This window comes from Aethalodelphis obliquidens, unplaced genomic scaffold, assembly GCF_003676395.1.
Source record: "Aethalodelphis obliquidens isolate GAN/ISIS:26980383/991018 unplaced genomic scaffold, ASM367639v1 scaffold10, whole genome shotgun sequence".
In the NCBI taxonomy this organism is placed as follows: Eukaryota; Metazoa; Chordata; class Mammalia; order Artiodactyla; family Delphinidae; genus Aethalodelphis; species Aethalodelphis obliquidens.
In genome coordinates this window covers 762,542-781,565 of record NW_020837954.1, presented here as the reverse complement: position 1 = coordinate 781,565, position 19,024 = coordinate 762,542, and the positions used below count along the sequence as shown (strand labels likewise).

Here is a 19,024-nt window from a genome sequence, read left to right as displayed (position 1 = left end):
GTGGGATCTAGTTCCCTGACCAGGGATCGAACCCAGGCCCTCTGCAATGGGAGCTCGGAGTCTCATTCACTGCGCCACCAGGGAAGTCCTTGACTTATGATTTTAAAGGATTATTCTGGTTGCTCTGTTGAGAATGATGTATAGGAGGACGTTTTAGGACAACAGGTGTCGAAACAGGGAGCCCAGTGGAATAGTCCAGGTGAGAGCTGGTGAGGAGGTGGTAATAAACCAGGGTAGTAGCAGTGAAGATGGTAAGAAGTGAGTCATTTCTAAATGAGTTTAAATTAACAGCTAACAGGATTGGCTGATAAACCAAATGTTGAATAAAAGATAAGAGAAAAAGGTAAGTCAAGGTTAACTCCAAGATACTTGGCCTGACCAAGGAGTGCCATTTACTAAAGTGGGGAATACTGGAGGAAGAGCAGGTTTGAAGGGGCACGCAGGCACTGGGCTTTTTAAGTTTCAGATATCTATTAAACATCCAACAGAGACATCATGTAGACAGATAGCTAATTCTAGAATTTCTGGGAGAGATGAGGGCTGGATTTATAAATTTGGGAAATATCAGTGTGTAGATGCCACTGAAAGTCATAGGGCTGGATGAGATCACCCAGGTAGTGAGGGAGGATAGAGGAGAGGTTGGAAAGAGAAAAGGATCCAGCTGAGGAGCCTAAGAGGCCAGTGAGGTAGGGGAAAGCCAGAAGAGTGGATCCCAGGAGCCAAGGCTGCTGTGAGATCAGTAAGCCGAAGACTGAGAAACGCTTGCTAGATTGGGCCCTGCGGTGGCTACTGGTGACCTTGACAGGAATGGCTTCATCATGGGGATAGGGACAAAAGCTTAAGACTAGTGGATTCAAGCATGAATGGAGGTGAAGAAGTGAAAACAGGGGAGCAGAGAAGTTGGGTGGCAGCTGAATAGGGGAGTAAAGTCAAGGGAGGTTCTGTTAGTTTTGTTTTTTTAAACAGAAGCTGTTACAGCATATTTGCATGCTGATAGGAATAATCCAGGAGAGAGTAAAAAACTGATAATGCAGGAAAGAAAGGAGTAATTGCAGGAGCAAAGTTCATGAGTAGGTAAGAAAGAACAGGGAATCTAGTGCACAAGTCAGGGAGATAGATACACAGGAGCATGGACACCACATCTGTTTCTATGGGAGGGGAGGTCGAGTATGTGGGGAAAGATGTACAGATTTAGTGGTAGGAGGATGTGGATGTTTTCTTCCGCTTATTTCTATTTTCTCACCATGAAACAATAGGCAAGGATGTCAACTGAAAGTGAGGATTTGGGGGATGGTGTTGCTTTGCAGAGAGGAGGAGATAAGTGGAAGAGGCAATGACTACAGGACTGTGGTAGGATCGCTGTGCAGGGTTGAGGGCCTGCTTGAGATCTGTGCTCTATAAGAAATGATCTTTAAGTCAAACCCTGGATGGTGTTTTTCCCCTCTTTCCACAATCCAGTCCCTCTCCAGGCACTGAGGACTACATCTTGCTACAATTAGTCGGCACATCAGTCCATCAGTTATTATGTGATTTATGCATTTATTATGCATTAATGCACATCACCATTCATTCATTCAATTATATATTTTTTAAAATTTATTTATTTTATTATTTATTTTATTTTTGGTTGCATTGCGTCATTGTTGCTTTGCGCAGGCTCTTCTCTGGTTGCGAGGAGCGGGGGCTACTCTTCATTGTGGAGCACGGGATCTAGGCACGCGGCCTTCAGTAGTTGTGGCACGCAGGCTCAGTAGTTGTGGCTCACGGGCTTGAGAGCACAGGCTCAGTAGTTGGGGGACACGGGCTTAACTGCTCCATGGCATGTGGAATCTTCCCGGACCAGGGCTTGAACCTGTATCTCCTGCACTGGCAGGTGGATTCTTAACCACTGTGCCACCAGGGAAGCCCCATTCGATTATATTGATTGAGTGCCAGGCACCATTTTAGGTACTGGGGTTACAGCAATAAACAAAACAAATCTCTGACCTCAGGGAACTTCTCTTCCACATCTTAAAAGACAGGAACTCTCAGGACTTCCCTGGTGGCGCAGTGGTTAAGAATCCGCCTGCCGATGCATGGGACACAGGTTCCAGCCCTGGTCCGGGAAGATCCCACATGCCGTGGAGCAACTAAGCCCATGTGCCACAACTGCCTAGCCTGTGCTCTAGAGCCCGCAAGCCACAACTACTGAGCCCGTGTGCCACAACTACTGAAGCCCACCCACCTAGAGCCTGTGCCCTGCAACAAGAGAAGCCACCACAATAAGAAGCCCACGCAATGCAACGAAGAGTAGCCCCTGCTCCCCGCAACTAGAGAAAGCCTGCACGCAGCAATGAAGATCCAACGCAGCTATAAATAGATAAATAAATAAATTTATTTTTTTAAAAAAAGACAGGGGCTCTCATCTTTGGTAAACACAAATCTTCAGTGAAAACCAATGAGGAGGTGGAAGTTTCCATATTTAAGTACTCAGAACTGAAGTCACCTAAATCCTTAAAAAGAATACCAAGTCGCCATGACAGATGGGCCCAGTGAAGGAGTGAAGGACATGCTGCCTGCCTCAGGGAATGCATCTTTACTTCCTTCCCACTGGTGCTGGGCTGGCTCCATGGAATCTGGCCAAGTGCAGCAGACAGAAGAGTAATCTGCTGGAATTTTTGTCTCTAGTGTCAGAGCAAGAATTCATCGTTATCTCCAGAAGAGCATGAACTAATGGACCATCATAACGCAACAGGGTCTGCTCCATCCAAATTCTCAGGACTACATAGACCCTACAAGATACAACTTCCTTTGAATTTAGGAATATGTCCGAAAGGCAAACAGAGCATACCCTAAAAAGGGCTTATTAACTGAGGGCATCTCCTCATTTCATCTTCCTTTTTTTCTTACCTGTTTTGCCTTTTCTTTCTTACTTCCTTCTTCTTTGCTCACTAATTTTCATCTGCTTTCCTTTTTTTTTTTTTTTTTTTGCAGTACGCGGGCCTCTCACTGTTGTGGCCTCTCCCGTTGCGGAGCACAGGCTCCGGACGCGCAGGCTCAGCGGCCATGGCTCACGGGCCCAGCTGCTCCACGGCATGTGGGATCTTCCCGGACTGGGGCACGAACCCGTGTCCCCTGCATTGGCAGGTGGACTTTCAACCACTGTGCCACCAGGGAAGCCCTGCTTTCCATTTTTAATTAAATAAAGTCTCTTAGAACCACTAGCTCAGGAAGCCACTGTTTGACTATAGGCAGTGGTCGCTGGAATTCTAAGAAGAAAGCTGGCTTTAATTGAAATCAGGGTTTCCTTCTGACTCTGGGCAGGTAGGTGCGAGAAGAAGAGTAGAGTGGGAGCATGGACTGTGAGTTCCCTCCCGGAAGAGATTTGGGAATTCTCTTAGTGACATCAGACCTTATAGCTCTGCTACAAAGAACAAGAATAAAGTGCTTGTCTATTGGGTCCAGAAAAAAAAACGTCAAGGGAATTCCCTGGCGGTCCGGTGGTTAGGACTCGGCGCATTCATTGCAGGGGCCTGGGTTCGAACCCTGGAACTAAGATCCTGCAAGCCGGAAAAAAAAAGTGAGGAATGGAGTGAATGTGCTTTGTGCATTAACTCTACCCCTTTGCATTAACAGATACTTCTTACCTGTTGTTTCAAAAAGGGAATATTGAAACATGACAGCGTTTTTGTTCAGCTACCATACAAGCAGCATACCCCCATGCCATATCCCTCTTTGTGCAGTAGATGTCAGCCTCACACAGACTTTCTCTTCCTAAGTACAGATTCCTAAGAAAACGACCCTCTTACCCACGCTTTCCCTGGGTAAAAAGATCAATTTCTTCCCATCTTCAGCATGAAAAACAACAGTAAACAGTGACTCAGATATTGGAAACAGAGTTGTACTAAAGTACTTGGAAACTAACCAAACCGAGGACTATGGGAAGGGGTGACAAATGGAGGGGTGGGGGCAGATTAAGACCTGTGGATCTCACTGATGTTAGGTGTGGCATCAAGGTGGGTCTCTAAAAGCACAGTTATGACACCAATTCAAGAAGCGTGGACATGGCCCTGATCAAAGGTCTTCTGTTTCCCTCAGAAGAACCTGAGGCATCAGCAAGTAGCTGTAATGTCCTGGGAAGATCTCAGTGTAAACCATTGATATCCCACTTGTCCAAAGGTGTCTTATCTTTGTCCTCAGGTAAGACATTCTCTGAGTTTCAGCTTCCTAATCTTTATAATAGGGAAAAATTACAGCCTTGTCTCCCCGAAGTATTTAATGAGGGGAAAAAAAAAATCAAGATATTGTGCAGAAAACAGTTTGTAGATAATGTACTATTTAAATGTAGACAACAGATCTAAAATTATAAAGGCAAATGTAGAATCGAGTTATGAATAAAAAAGAATTCAGCACTAAAAATTTAATAACCTTCAGTTAATTATTTCTATAGATTTTTCTCAACATATCTTGCGAAGACTTTTCTTTCTCTCCTGCGCTCAATGTTAACCATGTGGAATTTTGACACACTTAGGATTTATTCCACAAAAAGATCCAAACCTGAAGGAAGCCTTATAATATGAATAAATGGTCCTGTTTATTTAGGGGGTGGGGTGGGGAGCTTCCTTTTCCACCTTTTCCATTGTACCATTAATAGACAATCATAAGCCACTTATAAACTCCAAGTGCAAAAGAAACAGAAATATTAAATTTCAAAAACACTTTCTTTCCAATTGGGTGTGCTTAATACCATTGCATCCCAAAGTTGTATTTGATCCCACTCCCCCTTTAGCTTCTTAGTTCATACGTTGAGATGGCTAAAGCTTACCATATTGTGATCAGTTAGCACCAGTTTTGGCAAGAGACCTCAAATTCATCACATTCATGTTTTATCTCGTATTATATCTACACCATTTGAATTGAAACATTACTGAAGGAATTCATGTTTGAGAGCAGAAAGATTATTTGTTCTATAACTTGACATTGAAATTTGAGCAGAAGTCTTCAAACCAGATGGTTGATGCTTTCTGATATTGTCAGGAAAGGCCAAAAGCAATTCAAAATTTTTTCATTTCCCATGACTCATCCCCTCCCATGGAGTTCTGTGCTATATATTCCCTGCTTTGTCTGTTCTTTTTGTTAAAAATCCTTTTTACATCACCACCCCCACTTTTTTTTTTTTTTTTTTTTTTTTTTTTGCTGAGGCTTTCAATTTGCTATATCTTGAACTGCAGAAGGAGAAGCTGTTGAACTCCTAAACTTTGAAACCTCTTAATACTTGCTGAGTGTTCAAGGGGGCGAAGTAGAAAAGATTGCTGATTGGACTTTACCCCATGTGGAAAAGCTCTTCCTACAATAGCTCAACAATCCCCATTTTAAGGAATTATTTACTTCCCTTAAAATCCAAAATCTTTTGGAACATTCTGTAAAAAGTGAGGCCAATTTCTGTACTTAGTGGTCAGCTTGGGGAACTTTATTTTTTAGACCCACTTTAAAATCAAGTGCTTTTGCATAATGTATGTAATACAGATTCAAAATAATTTCATTTTAGACTTACAGTGTTGTCTGCTATATTGCTTCTTGCTGTTTTTTTCAGAGTACATTGCAATTATAAATAGATGTCATTGCTCTCACATAAGGCAGTAGTTTCTGGGTAAAATTCTTCACAGAAGCCAAGATACAGTATCAGTATGGAAATAAGTCATCTCTTAACATAAACAATCTGCTTCATGATCAGAGAGGTGCTTATAACTCCCCACCCCCACTCCAGTCTGCCTTTCTAATAATTTATAGATGCAAAAATATTAGAAGCTGTAAAAGGCCCCATTCCACCAGATTTTGTGTCATTCTTTCCTGGGACCAGAGTGGGGGTCTTTCCTCCCCCCGTCCCCCGCCCCGTTTCAGATAACACTAAATAAGAGCTGCGAACGCTGAGGCTGCCACCTCTTCCGGGTAATTTTGTTTCCACACTACTCTTCACAGCTGCTCACAATTATACTAAATGAACCTCTTTTCCATTATTCTTAATTCTTTCCATTCCCCTCTCCCACCCTGAATTTCCTCCTATTTTCAGATACTTGAAGATAATGTCCCTACAGCCTTCTCTCCTGTATCCTCAAATCTTCCAGACATAAATATTTTAATACATTCGCCAGTGTATTTCTGATGGTACTAAAGTGTGCTACTAAAGTGTGCTACTAAACCGGTGCCTTATTTATAAAGCCCACATCTGCTGAAAGACCTGTAATGCTATACCAGCTCATGAAACTCTCCCGGAACGGTCGACATGGGAGGATTTTTAATACTTCCACTACCTACAAAGAGAAAGATGGAGAAAAGAGAGCCTATCGATTACAAAAGGAAATCTGTTAATCCATCTTCTCGGTGATCTTTGGCGGCTGTGTGCTGCTATTTACATTGAAGAGAAAGGAGGAGACTGAGGATGGATAGGAACGGAGGAGGTGGGGGGCGGAGCTAGCTCAGCACATAAAACCCCTCGCTAAAAGGGGAACACGTTCGTTTGTGCCAGAGCCACTCTCCTGTAACCACGGGAGATGGGGCAGTCTGTGCCGTGAGGACGGGGCTCGGAAGAAGGAAAACAGGGACAAGAAAACAAGCGAGACCGAAGAGGACATCTGGAGAAAGCGGAAGGCAGGAGACGGGGAGGGGAAAGCAACCCACGCCAGGAGCAAACCGGTCGGGTCCACGTTGTTTCTGGGAGAGAAGAGAGTACCGGAGGATTGCCTTTTTTCCTGTCAGTTAATGAAAACTACTTTTATCCTCATCATAAAAGAAAAGGGTAAGGGGAGGTAAAGACAATCTGTTTTTTTAGGGGAAGAGCTGAGGGAAATCCGGACTACCTCTTTGAAGCATCTGAAATAAGCCACTGCCTGGTACACATTGCTGAAAGGTCCTGGTTTCTGAAGAGCTACATCCTTTTTCAGGAGAATTCCAGCCGGAGTAGCTGGTACAGTTCTATTTTTATATTTAAATATCTATGCCTCCCCCTTGCCGCCCCCAACAACACTTTCCTTGTTTGTAAGCACGAGTGACAAGAAAGTGTCACGGCAGAGTAGGAATATTTTCATTTTTCTCTTTTATCTGCCTGGGTCTTTTTTTTTTTTTTTTTAAAGAGGGTAGGAGTGGTCCTTATCATATCACGGAAAAGGACGTCTCCATTTGAAAGGCTTTCTCTCTAAATATATTTACATCCATATGCATTAGAAAGAGAGATACCTTTCGGAGGTTGAAATCCTACTGAGAAACATGGAAAAAGGAGCCAGGCACCGAAACAACACTGGAAAGAACCACCCAGGTGGGAGCGAGTCGGAGGCCAGCCCCGAGAGTTCTGCAGGGGGCGGAGTGGCCCTGAAGAAAGAGATTGGATTGGTCAGTGCTTGTGGTATCATTGTAGGTGAGTCCAATTCCTTTCCCCACCGACCACTCCTCCCCGTCTGGAGGTCCTCTCGTAGAACCTTAACCCCTCATTCCCCCAACCCCCGTAAAGCACTATTTCTACTTCCTGCTCCCTTAGAAAAGAGTTCATTCACCTGTGCTGTAACCTATTCCCACTGGTCAAGTTTGAGGTATAGGAAGTGCTGTATGTCATACATCTCTTCCTCCAAACCCGGCTGAGAAGTTCTGTCCAGCGTTCACGGAATGGAGCAAATAGGGGCACACATCTGGCTGATGGTCATTGTTGCCTGGGAGCTTGTTGAAAATATAGGTCTCCGGGCTCCACACTTGAGGGTTCTGATTCAGCTGACTTAAGGTAGGGCTGGGGAACCTAGATTTTTAACAGGCTTTCCTGCAGCCATCTCCTTAGCAGGCTGTGGACTGGCTTTTGAGACATACTTAGTCACTGTTTCATTGTTTACATTATATGAGACTATGGGCCTAGGGGGTGTGTCATAATAAAAATAGCTACAAACAGCAGTATAAGAATGCTTTGCCTTTCTATAGCTTTTACACCTTATACAGCACTTTCTCTTGGCAAAGCACATGTGATAGGGCTGTTATTCCCATTTCACAGATGAGGAAATAAATTATGGAAGAAAAGAAGAGACAGATTTTGCTTTTCTGTAAATGTAAATGTGTAGTTGGCAGTTTCTCTCGTTGCTTAATGGAGTCCATGTAACATCCACGTCTCTTAACATCCACGGAAGACCCTGTGAGGTTCTCAAAGGGAAATGGGAATAACTAGAATGGGGAGTCCGGCTGGGAGGCTTTGAAACTGGGGGAGCCTGAGTGTCCCCAAGAGTGCCAGTGCAGGCCACTCCAACCCCCTAACTGTACTCTACCGGGCAGGGGGTCCCAAACATGGCTCCATCTCGAGACAACACATATTCCTCTTTCCAGAGAGGCCCTAGAGATCGATGGGCAATGGGTCATTACTGTCCTCACTCCAGAGGGTGAGAGTTTCTTCTGCTGTCTTTGGTAGAGGGCTTTACCTTTTTCCCAGAGAAAGGGGCATGGGACAGTCAGGACAGATAGGTTTCTGTGCAGACTTCCTTTTGAAGGCATGTAGTGTCCTGGTGCCCACAGCACTTGGATAACCCAATGGTCCTCATGGTAGCACAGAGGCATTTTGGCACCTGAGCAATGGTGGCACTGGAGAACACCCTTTAAATCAAATCAAATCAGTACAATATTCAGATAGTCCTCTTCACCTCTACACCCAGCCTTCATACATCACATTATCTCCACTCTGCTTTCAAAGTGGAATCCCACTTTATCTAATTCTCTGACTCTGGGAGGTTTTCCAGGCATCTACAGTTTTAAGAAAGGTAATGTTATTTTAAACAATTATAGTCATGATTTGAATCTCTCATGACCTTTTCTGTCTCTCCCTTATTTCAATTGCTCTAAAAAATGAGATCAGCAAAGTACTCAATATGTATAGCACATGCCAATTTAAGGTCTGTAAATAGCCCAGAGCCTGTTACCTCTTTCACCCGTTTGACTGAGAGGATTAAGAATTTTCCCCCCTTTGGGAAGGTTCTGTTTTATCCACAGAGTGCACACCCACATACACACAAGCACAGTCAGACCTCCTTCCTGCCTCAGCCTTGTTCACCCACCCCTACATATGTGCAGGTATTCAAAGGTAGAGAATATTCTCCTATATACTGAGCTTGTTTTTGTCTCTTCCTTTATCGTTTGTCTAAGACTATGAAGAAATGGGAGTGTCCAGGTATAAGAGATATAGTTTTAGTTGGGTGAATGCTACTACTGATTTGTCCACAGCCTCATGGATAGCACTTCACAGTAAGAATAGTCCCAATGCTCCCATTGGTATTATAGCAACCAGAATAATAACTCTAGTAGTCTATGGTGAAAAGAGATCCCAAATATGTGATTTCAGAGAAATCAGGATATTTTTCCAAAGTGCAAGAGTCCTTGTACCGTTAATAGTCACGATTGTATCTCCATTTAAGCTGAGATACACATTTCCCCTTTAGGGTGATGTGGAGATGAAATCCTTTCCATTTCCCCTCCTGTGTGGCTGTTGATTTACAAATGTGCTGAGTAGCTGCCCTGTCCTCTAGAGGGGTTTCCGAGTGGATGACAGTGATTCACGTTTTTTCAAGACCAAATGCAAAAATAGAAATGGCATTTTTCACATGGAATTCAGTGATCTGGTGTGCACTGTCAACACTGTGGAAGGAAGAGAATTTGAAGGCAAAAAGAGAAAGGAAATTTCCTAAGGTCATGAGGTATGGGAAAGTAGCAACTGCCCCAAATCTATCTCATATCCAATTGACTTAGAGGGATAAGTTAAACTATGTTTCATAAAACCTCATAAAATTTCACTCACAATCGTCATTGATGATTTAAAGTAGGAATAACAAAATGGCAGGTGTTACAAGAATATAAAATGAACTAATAGAAGACTCATGCCCTAGAATTATTTATAATCTGACTGGGGAGATGAGATTTATATACATTAGACAGAGAACATTGAAAATTTATGATACGGTTGAGCTGTGTAAGGAGGACAAAGTTAGGTGAATGGTGAGAAGCACAAAGAGAGAGAAGTTCTCACCCAGAACTAGATTAAGAAGCATCTTGAAGGACATGGAGAAAGATGGAGTAGAGAAGATAATTCTGGGAGATTTGGTAGGTAGACGGAAAATGACTAAACTGTGATTTCCTTGAGCAAAAAAATGTGTCGTATACGTCTCTGAATCTTTAGTGCTCAGCAGTGTCCCTGACATGAAACAGTTACTCAAATGATTGTTGAATTTAATTGAGCCTTGGACAAAACTCTGAAGAGCGTAGTAATAAAAAGTATTTATCTGAAGGGCTCTTGGGAACCTGGCTTGAAAATCTTTAAGCCAGGAATAATTTCATCAATTTAGAAATGAGGTTGACCTGTTTTTAATTTTTTAACATCACCTCTGCCCTAATCTAACCAGGCTATTGCTCTCCACATACTTGGCCAAGGAAACCTGTTGGCAACAGGTGAACTTAGATTTCTCCATGAATGTGGAGTCTCCCCCAAATCTAAGGAGAGTATGAAGGAGCAGCAAAATTCATTAATTGATGCTATCAAAGCTACTGTTAATAGCTGTCATTATTAAACACTTATTATATGCCAGACACTGTCCAGTTACCAAACATACATTGTCTTATTTATCCCTCACAATAATCCCGTGTGGTAAGCACTTCCTCGCCCTTCATCCAGATAAGAAAATAGAGGTTCAGAGGGACAAGCAACGTGTTGAAGGTCACACAGCTGAAAAGTATTGAAGACTCAAACCTAGAGCTTGTCTGAATCCTGGATCAAGCTTGTAAGCATTGTTCTCTACTCTTTTAATTTTCATGTCCTAAAAGAGGTGTTTTCATTTAGATCCTGGGCAGAGGTCCTTATTTGTTTTTATAGATGGAGCAGTTAGTGTTGCATTCCAGGTGAGGAAGTGTCCCAGTATAAATGAGAACTGAGCAATCGGCTGGGAGTGGAAGAAGGTACCGTTCTGGTACATCTGCAAGAACACTTGTGGGGGAGCCTGAGGTGCACTGGCTCAGCTACTGCAGGATGTGATCAGCACAGACCACGCTCCCATTAACTCTCCCACATGCACACCTTTCCTCTCTGGACCAGCATTCTTTGCAGCCATGGTAGAGGTGCCCACAGAGTTCCTGGCTGTTTAGGTCACTTTATATCAGTTATGTATTTAGGTATGCACCCAGAATCTAGGTCTGAAGGCACTGGTTCAGCTACAGAGCCTACAGAAAAGATTCATGATTTGTTAGACCATTTTGTTTTTAGTACAATGTATGTTTATGGGGTACCTTGGTATATTTGCTGCAGAGCAATACTGGATGCAGGTCTAGCTATTAGACCGCTCTCTTTCAGCTAACAAGATGTTTAAAAATAGTATTTATTGAGCTCTTACTAAATACCAGTTCCTGTGCTATAAACTCTTTACATATATTACCTTATTTAATCCTGACTACAGTCCTATGGAAATAGGTATTATAACTCTATTTTATTTTATTTATTTATTTATTTTTGGCTGCATTGAGTCTTCGTTGCTGCACGCGGGCTTTCTGTAGTTGCAGCAAGAGGGGGCTACTCTTCGTTGCGGTGCGTGGGCTTCTCATTGCGGTGGCTTCTCTTGTTGCGGAGCATGGGCTCTAGGCGCGCGGGCTTCACTAGTTCTGGCACACGGGCTCTAGAGTGCAGGTTCAGTAGTTGTGGCGCACGGGCTTAGTTGCTCCGCAGCACGTGGGATCCTCCCGGACCAGGGCTTGAACCCGTGTCCCCTGCATTGGCAGGTGGATTCTTAACCACAGTGCCACCAGGGAAGTCTCTATAACTCTATTTTAAACATGGGGAAATTGAGTCACAGAGCTGGGAAGTAATTTGTCTGGGATCACACAACTGACTACTGAGATGGTCTGACTCCACAACCAAAGCTCTTAGCCATTCCCCGTTTCTAATTGGTAACCAAGAGAGGCAGGAGGGAGGCTGGTGTGTATGTATTGTGTGGTGGGGCAGTGGGACATGCAGGACCATAACCCTGACACTGGAGTCTGGAAAGACCGTGGATGTCTGATGCTGGAAAAGTTGGGGGGAAACTTCTTTTTTTTTTTTTTACATCTTTATTGGAGTATAATTGCTTTACAATGGTGTGTTAGTTTCTGCTTTATAACAAAGTGAATCAGTTATAGTTTTTTTTTTTTTTTTTAAGGGGGAAACTTCTTTTAAAGGCTATTTGTCAACAGAGAAGTGTGGCTATAGGTATAACCATACTCAAATGGCACTGGACTGATTTGGAAATATTTCAAGTCCAAAAGATTTTCAGACCCGTGTGTTTTTACACCACTTTAGAAAATTTTACATTTTAGTCTCTAATTTGCTGTATTAGCTTTCTAATCCCCAAAATGTCAATTGGATGTTAACCAGAGGCTGGAGTGTGAAAATTGCTTCTCGAGTTTGTACTTCAATTTTTTTTTTTAAACATGGAAGGATTAGCATTTGGTTCATTCATGATGAAAGCATGTTTAAAACTGTCGTTGTTCTCAAAGAAAACTCTGAGACAGAAGCCAACTTGGACACTTGTCAAAACAAACACGTTAGCGAATAGAGAAACGCTATACCCAGCGGTGTAATAATAATAATATAAGTAGCTACCATTTCCTGAGCACTACTATGCACCCAATTCGTAGTACCTGATCAGTGTTTTATGGATATTCTCATCTAATCCCATGAAATAAGTACTGTGGTAGAAAGGACGGCATTGAATGAATAAGTAACTGAACAGTGGCAGAGCCAGGATTCCCATCCAGGTCATTGAACTCTGAAGCCACTGGGCTTAATCAAAATGCTCCACAGCATGGAGCTCAGGGCGGCTGGAACCAGGGATCTTGTTGCTTTGTGCCAGGAACCGAGGAGCTCAAGGAGCAAGCTGGTTGAGCCTGCTACTGTCAGGGCTGCAATATGTTCTCTCAAAGAGCAGAGTTATGCAGAATAAGTGAGTAGCACGAGACACTTAGGTTAGGGAAAGAAAATAGAAACCCAGCAGGTAAAAAAATATGTTCCAAGAAACAGAAACAGACAGCCCATTCTGTTTAGAAAAACAGCAACAACAAAAACACCCTGTACCCAGATCAGATGACCTTCTCAGAGAGACCAGCACCATATATATCACTTTTTCTGAATGAAATCGGCTTACTGAAGTGGCATGGAGGTATGGGGCATACTGGGTGAGGCTTTCAAGTTGCCCAGCAAGGTTTTCTGCTTTCCTCTGAGGGTTAATCCAGCAGCACAGCTGCCTGCAAAGAAACGCTTCAGGAATGTCTGTTGTTGCTCTTGTTGTTTGGTTGTTATTTGGGGGGGGGGGGGTTATCAAAAAAGCAGGCATGAGCAAATAATCCCAAGAATATATTCTGAACCACCCCAAACAACAGAAAGTTAGGAGTCCATCCCTTCTAATTTTTAACTCCCAGCTGAGCGTACAGAGCAAGAAGGATCATGCCTTGTTCCCCTCGCAGAACTTGCCTGCAAAAGAGCCCTCCCCACCCTCACCCCCCGACCAGCTCTTCTCCCTGGACATCTGGAATGGCAAAGTGCAGACAGCTCCCTGGCTCAGGGGTAGGGACTGCTGGTCATAGGATCCGGTCGGCCCATATTTTAACATTTCGCAAACACTCATTCAGCGTTATGTGCTAGGCCCTGTGCTAAGCACCAGTAAATTTTACTTCTAAGAAGCCAAATTATCTCTCAAGTCTATTTTAAGCTGTTTCATTTATAGAATGAATGAAGTCTGAGCTGAAAAGCTTTATCGATTGCGTCTCATCCCTCATCCTTCCACACGGTCATGAGTCTTCCCATTGGTTTGCTCCCTGCTGTAAATATCTTCAGCATTGCCAGTGATGTCACTCCTGGGGAGAGGATTTCACATTATGCCTTAAGATGTTCTGGGCCACCTCACACTGAGCAGCATATTGTGAAGGCCGATTACCCAGAGGGTGTTCCGTTGCTGCAGAATTGTTAGTGTACTTTTCTCAGTATATATAGATTTTCAAGGTGGCTGCTTGTACATCTGTGAGATGCGTACATTCTTTAGCTGCCTCTTTAGAGTACAATTCTGCATAGGGTGTTGACTCAGCCGCTGATACAGCCAGGTCAGGTTGCCTTAGGGATAAGGAGGCATTTGTTAAGTGGGCCCTGATGCTGGAAGTAGGAAGCATAGAATGAATTTTTCCATGATTTGTATTAGCATGTTGTGGAAAGGGAGGAACCACTGATGATATCACAGAACAGGAAGAGCTTTGGAGATAGTCCTGGATTTTTAAACTACTTCCCTCTTTACAAGCTTGGTAACCTGGAACCAGTTAATTATCAGTAAAATAGAAATTTCTTGTGGAGTATTAAAATAAGGCTGGTAGGGCTTCCCTGCTGGCGCAGTGGTTGAGAGTCCGCCTGCCGATGCAGGGGACACGGGTTCGTGCCCTGGTCCGGGAAGATCCCACATGCCGTGGCGCAGCTGGGCCCGTGAGCCATGGCCGCTGAGCCTGCATGTCCAGAGCCTGTGCTCCGCAGTGGGAGAGGCCACAACAGTGAGAGGCCCACGTACCGCAAAATAAATAAATAAAATAAAATAAGGCTGGTATCCTATGGTATATGTTCAGTAAATATTAGTTTCGTTCTCTCCTTTAAGCTCATCGTCCACCACCCCCTCTTCCCCCAATCCCCACTCTCACCCCACCTCCACACTCATTAATTCTGGTTTAGAAACGTAGATTAGATTAGGTTGATTGGGTGATGGGAAGAACTGGCCAATTCAGCCCAAGTCTGACCCGTTTATCAAGCAGCCAATGCTTTTCCTTTTCTCTCTGTTGACTTGAGTCTACTTACTCAATCAGCTTCTTGTGCTTCCCCTGTTCCAGGAAGCTTTTTTTGAATAGCCTCCATCGGTGACCTTTTCCATCCCTAACATCTTGTCATGAGTCACAATTGCGCTCATGCAACTTCTGCTGTCCCTGGTGGTGTCAATTCTGTGTCCACATGCATCATGTTCACTTCTCTGCACGATTCCCTGAGGGCAGGGACTGAGTCTTTCTCATTTTCACATCCCCATGTATTCAGCCTGGCACAGGGTAAGTGCTTAGAAAGTATTTGCTGAAAAATAGCAGTCAGTCTAAGCCAGATTATACATTAGAGACCTGTCTGCCAGCAATGTGAATATGCTTTATTTTTTTGGCTGCATTCGGGATCTTAATTCCCTGACCAGGGATCGAACGTGCACCCTCTACAGTGGAAGCGTGGACTCTTAAACAATGGACAGCCAGGGAAGTCCCTGAATATGCTTAACAATACCGTACACTTAAAAATGGTTAAGGTGGTAAATTTAATGTTGTGTGTTGAAAACAAAATTTTTTAGCTTAAAAATGAGTTATTCCCATGAACAATAAATTTTTGCACTTAGCAAAAAGCAAACAAAACACCAAGCACCCAAATCTCATTTAAGTTCAGATTTGAAAAGGACTTTAGGAGTTAATCAGATGATGACAGGCTTATCTCAACCTTGGCACTATTACCTTTTGGGCCAGATACTTTGTTGTTTTGGGGGGCTGTCCCATGCAGCATCCCTGGCCTCTACCCACTAGATGCCAGTAGCACCGCCTCCCCAGTTGTGACAGCCAAAAATGTCTCCAGACACTACCAGTTGTCCCCTGAGGGTGGGGAGATGGTGCAGAATTGCCACTGGATGAGAACCACTGATGTAGACAAAGCCTCTCACTGCTGGTGCCTGGTTTCCCAACCAGACAGGGAGATGCTGGAAGCCCGATGTGAATCCTTAATGGTCATTTTTGAAGGCTCAGCACTCTTAGCCCCTCAGGCCAGGATGCCTGTCTTTTAATGGCTAGTGGATGGTGGTTGGCTCCATCTATGTTAAATGGCTAGTGGATGGTGGTTGGCTCCATCTATGTTAAAAGTCCATGTGTGAATAAGTGCTTCCCAATTACCTTTCGAAGCAAGCATGTACAGAGTGGGTGCTCAATAAATACTTCTTGAGATGTAATTACCTGTTGGCCACCTACCTGTGGCATCTAAAAATTGTACCCAGACAATGCTTCATGGTCCTGGCTCTGCAGTGCTATTTCAGAACCAAACTTCCAAAGCAAGACCATTATTGGTGTCTTCTAGGGATTATTTCTATTCCTACGGCTCTAAATCCTAGTAGCTTCTTATATTTGCTGGCATTAAACAGATTATAAAATGTTTCCACGCATGTGTGATCGCATTTCATCCCCACAACAACTCTGTGAGGTAGGCAAGGCGGGAGCAAGTATTCCCATTTAACAGATGAAGTAGGGACTCTCAGAAAAATTCAGGTCACACGGCTTATGAGTGGCAAAGCAAGAACTCAATGGCTCCTCCGACTCTAAGTCTAGCACCCATTTCACTCTTCAGCATGGAATCCGAACCAGCAGAGTCCTAGAGCGCCTTCCACATCTCTGTTGGGCAGGAGATGGCAACACCACAGGGTGTGTGTCGGAGTCTTGACCAGCCGTCACCCTGAGGTAGCTGTTTGTACAGTCCTGATGGGAAATGGACACAGGGTGAGAGGCATGGTGAGATTCCAGGCCTGCCATGAGGATCAAAGCCTGGCCTCGATATGCTGACCCTACTTCCATGCTGTTCCCCTAGTCCTGAAAATCCTGAGACCCTCCCAGCCACTTTGTGGGAGAAGCACAAAGAAGGTTCACCTTGGCTTTCTCTGGACATCATAGAAAAGGACAGAACCTCCAAGGGCCAGGAGAAGCTCTGGCTAGATTCCAAGAGGAGCATGAGTCTGTAGGAAAGGCCAAAGCCTTTTGGATTTGAGAGTCTCTTGGGCATTAGAAGTCTGTAATTCCATGCCCTAGGAAATTCTTTGATGGCTACAGCATTCTAGCATGGACAGGCCTGGAAGTGAGTAAGGCCTTAATATGAATCACATGGGTATTTGCCCACAGGTGAAGTCAGCAGTTATTCATGGCAAATGTGGATTTTCTCAATTCCAGCAGTTTTTCTAGTGACAACTTGCCCACTGATACAACTTGGCCCCCTTTTTTTTCTTTTTTTTTTTTTTTGTTGGGGGTAGGAGTTTATCAATTAATTTATTTATTTTTGCTGTGTTGGGTCTTCGTTTCTGTGCGAGGGCTTTCTCTAGTTGTGGCAAGCGGGGGCCACTCTTCATCGCGGTGCGCGGGCCTCTCACTATTGCGGCCTCTCTTGTTGCGGTGCACAGACTCCAGACGCGCAGGCCCAGTAGTTTTGGCTCACGGGCCTAGTTGCTCCGCGGCATGTGGGAATCTTCCCAGACCAGGGCTCGAACCCGTGTCCCCTGCATTAGCAGGCAGATTCTCAACCACTGTGCCACCAGGGAAGCCCCTTGGCCCCTTTTTAATGGAGTGGTTCACTTGGCTTTTCTTTGCCAGAACAAGCCAAGCTGGACCTCATCGTCCAGGCATTCTAGGACTGATTTTTCACTAAAGAAGATCTATGTGATGAGATGGTTATTTTCCCAATTGGAGTGGATGAAAGAGAGGATTGAAACCCTGACCTCCAGTACCTTGGCTCTACCAGACAGTTGGGCATCTCATTCTTGAATGGCTTTGTAGATGATGAGCCTAAGAGGAAAACAATGGAGAAAAAAAAATCCCTGCCATAATCAACTTTCTTCCAACCTCTCATCAAGAAAGTTTCATAGCCAAGGTAGAAAAGCCCTTTCCCAGTTCTCCTTTTTCTTTTTTTCTTTTTTATAAATTTATTTAATTAATTTATTTATTTCTGGCTCTGTTGGGTCTTCGTTGCTGCACGTGGGCTTTCTCTAGTTGTGGTGAGCGGGGTCTACTCTTCTTTGCGGTGCGTGTGCTTCCCATTGCGGTGGCTTCTCTTGTTGCAGAGCATGGGCTCTACGTTAGCGGGCTTCAGTAGTTGGGGTGCGCGGCCTCCGCAGCACGTGGGAGCTTCCCAGACCAGGGCTCAAACCTGTGTCCTCTGCATTGGCAGGTGGATTCTTAACCACTGCACCACCAGGGAAGCCCCCAGTTTTCCTCTTTCAAAGCCACTCCAGATAACCCTCATTTGGACAGTGTAAAGTTTAAAAGCCCTGCAGTTAAGGTGTGTGTTGTGTAATTTCTAGAGGAGAGGCAGCTTGGAGTAGGAGGAACCCTTGGACCAGGAGTCCAAGGTCATGCCTCTCGTCCAGGCCTTGCTACCTATGCAGTATGTGACTTTGATCAAGGCTCTTCGCCTCTCTGAAGCTCAGTCTTTGCAAAGGTAAATAGGGATGATAGTGCCTGACCTGTGCACCCAAGAAAGTAGCTGTGAGAATCACGTAAGGTAATGGACATGAACATTTTGTAAATCATCATTGAACGTGGTATTGCAATAGAAGGAAAGAATCAGATCTGTGTTCCAGTTCTTTAATAAGCATCTTCTGTGAACCATTCTCATTGACTATAGGGTGGAGCATGTAAAATAGACAATTTTCAGGGAAAAGCTTAAGGCTGTGACAGAAGATTTAGGTTCTAATCCAGTTACTACTAACTTACCCTGTGATTTAGGCAAATAACTAACCTCTCTGGGTCTCAGTTTCTTCATCTGTAAAATAGGAATAATAATATCTCCCTCATTTTCTCCATTTGGAAAAATGAGAATAATAGTTGCCCCACTTTCTTTCCCCATAAATTAGAGATGGTAATAGTAGCCAGTCTACTCAGCAGTGAAATGAGTAGGTTGCTTTACTCATTTGCCTACAGTAGACACTTGACATATTTCAAAGCTTTTGGAGGCTCCAGATAAACAGGTATATTAAATTGCTCTGTGGAGATCAGTTCTAGATTGACATCAGACATCATTTATTTGGTAAATATTTATAGAGTGTTTACTATGTGACATTTCACAGGTAAGCAATACAGTTTCTGCTTTCACAGAGCTTGCAGTCTTAGTGGGGTAGATATATATTAATCAAATAATTACACTAAAGATTGTATATAATAGGCATCACTTTTTAAAATTTTATTTTTATTTATTTTTTTATTAATT

At 43.7% G+C, this 19,024-nt stretch overlaps 1 protein-coding gene across 3 annotated transcripts in view; it reads left to right on the top strand.

Moving 5' to 3' along the window:
* The first annotated feature begins 6,487 nt into the window (after positions 1–6,487).
* SLC7A8 (solute carrier family 7 member 8) overlaps positions 6,488–19,024 on the top strand; it is a 58,223-nt gene continuing 45,686 nt past the window's right edge. Inside the window, exons 1-2 of one of the 3 annotated variants that reach the window (XM_027110817.1) lie at positions 6,488–6,943; positions 7,201–7,390. In XM_027110817.1, the coding sequence (XP_026966618.1) occupies positions 7,243–7,390 (148 nt within the window). In that variant the 5' untranslated portion in view covers positions 6,488–6,943; positions 7,201–7,242. Of the gene's footprint in view, positions 7,391–19,024 lie in introns of all 3 variants that reach the window. The other 2 variants (XM_027110818.1, XM_027110816.1) reach the window with 2 other exon arrangements.